This window comes from Oncorhynchus gorbuscha, linkage group LG14 (assembly GCF_021184085.1).
Source record: "Oncorhynchus gorbuscha isolate QuinsamMale2020 ecotype Even-year linkage group LG14, OgorEven_v1.0, whole genome shotgun sequence".
NCBI lineage: Eukaryota > Metazoa > Chordata > Actinopteri > Salmoniformes > Salmonidae > Oncorhynchus > Oncorhynchus gorbuscha.
The window spans coordinates 70,553,005-70,558,885 of record NC_060186.1 but is presented as its reverse complement, the minus strand read 5'-3'; the positions used below and the strand labels follow the sequence as shown (position 1 = coordinate 70,558,885).

The 5,881-nt window shown below is 41.6% G+C and overlaps 1 protein-coding gene across 1 annotated transcript; it reads left to right on the top strand.

Moving 5' to 3' along the window:
- The first annotated feature begins 875 nt into the window (after positions 1 to 875).
- LOC123995723 (prostaglandin E2 receptor EP2 subtype-like) lies at positions 876 to 4,605 on the top strand. Its single transcript, XM_046299395.1, has 2 exons — positions 876 to 2,039; positions 2,666 to 4,605. Exons 1-2 carry the CDS (start codon positions 1,251 to 1,253, stop codon positions 2,957 to 2,959), a joined length of 1,083 nt encoding a protein of 360 aa, XP_046155351.1. The 5' UTR covers positions 876 to 1,250; the 3' UTR covers positions 2,960 to 4,605.
- Positions 4,606 to 5,881: the final 1,276 nt, after the last annotated feature.

Below are 5,881 nucleotides of genomic sequence, written 5' to 3'. Positions count from 1 at the left end.
TCTTCTACAATATCTTCTACCTTATCTTCTACAATATATTCTACCTTATATTCTACAATATATTCTACCTTATCTTCTACAATATCTTCTACCTTATCTTCTACAATATTTTCTACCTTTTCTTTTACTTTATCTTCAACAAGAAATATCACTCACAAAACAGGATAAATATCTGATAAAACTACAGTTCCTCACAATAAAATGACAGCTCTTAATAAAGACAGCTCTGTTTAAAAAGAAAGAACAGCTTTATACATATGAAAACAAATGATTTTAGGCTGATAGGAACTCCAGGTCCAATTGATTAAGGTAAGCCTTTGAAGGCCTGAGAAGTCACTAGTTGTGGATCTCAAGGAGTTAGTCCAAAGTGTCCCAGTGAGGCTTTGTGTAAATACAAATAAATAAAATACATGATTTTCTTCCTTATTTTCCACAATATCTTTGTACAATATCTTTATTCATCAGAAGTCACGACAAGCACATCCCTGAAAGAAGAGGAGACTGGTGAGGGGATGTCGGCTCATAGTAATGGCTAGAATGGGATACGTGCAATGGTATGAAACACATGGACATTATTTGTTTGATGTTGGATACAGTTCCATACATTATTTCCATGTTTTACTATGAGCCCCTGCCATCAGCCACCACTCTCGACCTGTAGGCCTATACAAAAGAAGGCTACACATTAAAGTGGCATTTATCAGGCAGACATATAACAGCAGGCCTAAACAAAAACTGAAAACAAATTAAATCCGAGGGTAAGTAATACAATCTTCAAAAAATAAATGAATAGTGGGTGGTGCGCACTTCTCCACCTGCGCAGGCTAACAGTAGTCATATGCCGCCGTCAAAACAACTGGGAACTCCGAAGTCGGAAGTCGAAGAATTGCGAATTCTGAGTTCCGAGCTCCCAGTTATTTTGAACGCGGCATTAGTTTATACTTAAAATAGGCCTACCTATCCATGCGTTGTAAGATCTGAAATGCGTCAGCAACGCCTGGGCAGAGGAACGCGCACAGTGTGTGCTCACACGACACTCTCAGCACAGTGAACCACATGGTTGCGTGTGTGGGTGGGACTGAAAAGAAATCCGCGTTTTTGTTGACACGAGATGAACCGCTTTTCTTATGTCAGTTGGATGCGTACATTGTTCTTTTGTGTGAACTGATCTGTGTAACAGTATAACATAAAAGTCACATTGATCAGGCCATGCGCTTACCACTTAGTGGAGTAGGTTACTACTTTTTTTTATGGATTACAAAGCTAAATTAACCTGCGGTGACAGAGACAATGTCTCGTCCGGAAATCTCTACATGTCTGCGGCAATGTTCTCGGCGGGAGTTCTCGGAAATTTAATCGCCTTGGTCCTTTTGGAGATGCGGCGCCGGAGGCAAAGTCCATCCCTTTTCCAGGTGCTGGTGACCGCGCTGGTGATTACGGACCTACTGGGTACCTTCTCCGTCAGTCCTCTCGTACTAGCCTCCTATACACAAAACAGGACCTTGATGGGTATGGGTGAAAACGGAGCAGTATGCAACTATTTTGGGTTCAGCATGACTTTTTTCAGCCTCGCCACTTTGGCCATTCTGTGTGCCATGGCTTTGGAGCGCTACCTCTCATTTGGACACCCGTATTTTTACGAACGGCACTTGAGAAAACGCTGCGGATACATCACCATTACACTCATCTACCTGATCTGCATCCTTTTCTGCCTAGCACCTTTCGTGGGCTTTGGAAAATACGTTCAATATTGCCCGGGGACTTGGTGCTTCTTTGACATGGTCCCATTAGAAACCAAACCAAAAGTCTACGTCGGTGTGTATGCGTCATTGACTCTCATCATGATTTCTACCACAGTGGTCTGTAACTTATCTGTCGTCTACCACTTAATTATGATGTATAGGAGGTGCAAAGCGCGTGTTTTAACGCGACGGATACGGTTCTACCAAAGATCCCTCTCTATGACGGAGGAAGTGGAGCATCTTCTGCTTTTGGTGTTCATAACGGTGACCTTTGTCATCTGTTCGTTTCCTTTAGTGGTAAGAGCATTCGTTTCGATGTTGCAGGTCAAAGTGTTAAAAATATTGAGACACTGTCTAATGTGCAGTGTGTGCGTGTGTGTGCGTGTGTGTGTGTGTGTGTGTGTGTGTGTGTGTGTGTGTGTGTGTGTGTGTGTGTGTGTGTGTGTGTGTGTGTGTGTGTGTGTGTGTGTGTGTGTGTGTGTGTGTGTGTGTGTGTGTGTGTGTGTGTGTGTGTGTGTGTGTGTCCCTTCCCTTCTCTCAACCCAAGCATCTCTTCTTCACATATGTTACAGTTCAAAATGGTGCTCTTTAACATAACCATGTCCCAAGCCATGTCCTGTTACATCATCATGAACAACAACAACCCAATTTAAACATTTAACATGTCAATAATGAAATGCTTACAAGGAGCATTGACATATTGTGATTATTTATGTATTATATTTCCATGTACTTATTGCAGTGTTCTTGCACCTGTTATTGCTCAAGCCTACTAGCTGCAACCAATACTTCCTGGCCTTTAATAGATCATAAGGATACTGTCTTACTTGATAACCATATTTTGTTGATAGTGAAATTCTGAATAACTGACTATGATGCATTTTCTCTTTGTGCGTCTGTCTGTGTGTGTGTGTGTCCCATAGCTCCGTGTGTTCATCAACTTCATGGGCAGGTCAAATGAGAGCTATGGCACTGATCTCGCTGCTCTCCGCCTGCTGTCCTTCAACTCCATCATCGACCCCTGGCTCTTCATCATCCTCAGCCCCTCGGTGCTGCGCTTCCTCTGGAGGAAGCTGACACTGTGTAAGCCCCAGAGGCCCCCTGAGGCCCCCACATTCCCACGGGAAAAGGCTTTCCCCGTTGGGCCAAAACTCTCACTGCCAAACCCACCCATGGAGCTCCAGAACGAGGAAGTGCAGAGAGCGGACAAGACATAATTTAATGCATATGGAATCAGGGGCCTATGAGCAGGAGCCTAAGTGGACACAGGAAGTGACTTGACAGACTAGACATGCACTGGTTAAAGGGACCCCCTTACACAGTATGTACTTGCAAATAAACATTTAGTGAGGTGCAGCATTTTCACTTATTGACCTCATGACAGGAGGCTGGAATAGATTAAGGAAGATATCAGAGATGTGGAAGGCTGTGGTGCTGACATGTTATACCCACACAATATGGATTTGGGATTTGGAACCGGACTTAGCATTTTGATGTGTCTACCTATTTCATTGCTTCATTATATTTATATACAAACTTTATGATCAGAAATGTATAGGACTGAAATGTTAATTTGACCGAACTCCTCCTGGACGAAAGGGTCCAGTATTTACTATATTAATAAAAGTCAATAAACATAATCTAATCTTAAACCATTTTATGATTGGAAAACCAAATATAATGTCCTTGTATTATATTGAATGTTTACATTAAATGTTTCAGTATCAGAAACCAAACCCAGCTGTCGTCGGAGCCCGTATTCATATGATGTCTCACAGCAAAGGAGGAATTAGATCATAATGAATAAAATTACTTAGACAAGACGGCCAGGTCACCTACATGGGACTCGAAAAAAGCCGACAGACCAACTGTTAAGGCTGAAAACTACAGTCCCAATCCTGAGAAGGTAAACATAGCTGCCTGTTCAGCACGGTACAACATGTTTGGTGACCACTGTGCCAGTCTTAACATTTATTGGAATGTGTCCCTTTTGCATTAATCCACTCCTCAACAGATACTCAATCCTTGATTCAGCTGTGATGTGTGACGATAAGATGGGTTTCAGCTTGAAGTTCTTACTCATACCAGTAACTTTCCATTCCAAACAAAGGCGTTGGCTTGCCTTATTCATAATGCACACAGAACAGACTGGTTTTGACTTGTGTGTCCTCATCGTTGTGCTGTGTACAGTATGTCATCCTAAGTACTGCTGCGACTATACGGCCACTCAAGTGTTCCTGTATTTCTCTTTTCATTTCCTGACATGGCTTTGTTTAGAAAACGATTCATGTTATTTTCTTCAAAAGTGGTGCCTACCCTTCCGTGGTTCTATTCCTTTTCAGTCCGTCTGAAGACCTGCATCTATGTTGATCGTTAATTAAGTAAAAGGTCAGCAAGGCTTCCATTGGCAGAGATCTGGTTGAGTGACTGTTTAAGACTGAAATAGCTGTGTTGTTTATGAAACAAAAGTGTCATTGCCCTTAAGGCAGGAAGTCAGAGGGAGACGGTGTGTGCATCCTAATCCCTTTATAGTGCACTACTTTTGACCAGGGCCGATAGGGAAATGTGTTGTAAATTGGGTGCCATTTGGAACACGCTCACTGTATTCAGATTAGTTTGATCAGATGCACTCTGTTTCACATAAAGCACTGCTTCTGTATTTACTTTATGCTCCTTTCCTGTCATTGATGGTATGTCCCCATGTCCTTCAGAAAAGATCTCCACTCGCAGAAAAGTGTGTTTACTGCAGGACTTTCAGTCCCTTACGAATCTAGGAAGGAAACACTTACCTTGGATAGTTTGACTATTGCATTGAGCTGACACTTTGGCACATCTTTGCTAGGTCAGTAAATGGTAAAGCTGATCTTTGTAAAAGTGGACATTTTTAAACTGTTTTTATTTGTGTGCCACTGTGTGTGAGTTTACCGTTTCAATTTGTTAGTGTGAATTTCAGTCAACAATTGATGTGAGGGAGAAATTGAGCTAATATACTGTGGCCTAGCTCCAATGCTCCATAAGTATTGTACTGAATCTCTCCAAATGGTCCTTTATTGAACTACAGCATGAAGAAAAAAGTAAATAATGTCTCCAAGTGCAACAGTATATTGTACTATATACTAACAGTACACTTACAGGGAAGGATGCACGGTCATCTCACAACCAGATGGTTTCTGGTTGGACTGATACAACATAGATAAACATAGAATTGGACACAGATCGCACTTACACTACCAAACACAGACCGCATGTACACAAAAACTTCATTTCAAAGTGACAACAAGGACATAGGATTTCGAAACACAAACAGGAAGTCAGATGTTTATTTTCGAAGGGATCTGAGGTTTCATGTTATGTTCAAATCAGTTAGATTGGAGAATGTCACACATCTTATGAAGATAACAAGGAACAGACAACCAATAGTATGAACAAACAACAACAGCCCAAAACATTACTGTACATGCAAAATATAACACACTACATGATATTGTACGTCGGATCACAGTTAAGGGCCCTTATTCACAAAGAGTAACCGTGGAAAATGAAGATAATATGGATAATACAGCTCTTTGACTGGGAGACTATAAATACGGTCCCTGAGATTTAGCCTAAAGATTTGACCTAGGGCTAATATACTGTAGGAGTGTGTTTTTAAGTTGACATGTGTATTTTTAAGTTGATCAAGTGCAATGTCCATGGCCCCATGAGATATTTCCCACAGGAAAGTTTTTTATGCTTCCTAGTTGAGAATGTTAACAGCATCCAGAGACCAAATCTCTGTAGGGAATTAACAACACATGTTTGATTTGCAGGGGGGTTGCTGAAGCTGAAGCTGCTGTGGTGCTTGCTTCACTGTCTGTCCTCATTCAAATTGCATTATTTTTTAAATGTAACCCTTATTTTACCAGGTAAGTAGACAGAACATATTCTCATTTACAGCAACAACCTGGGGAATATTTACAGAGAGAGGAGGGGGGATGAATGAGCCAATTGGAAGCTGATGGGGATGATGAGGTGGCCATGATGGTGTGATTGGGAATTTAGCCAGGACACCGGGGTTAACACCCCTACTCTTACAATAAGTGCTATGGGATCTTCAATGACCACAGAGAGTCAGGGCACCCATTTAACGTCCCATCTGA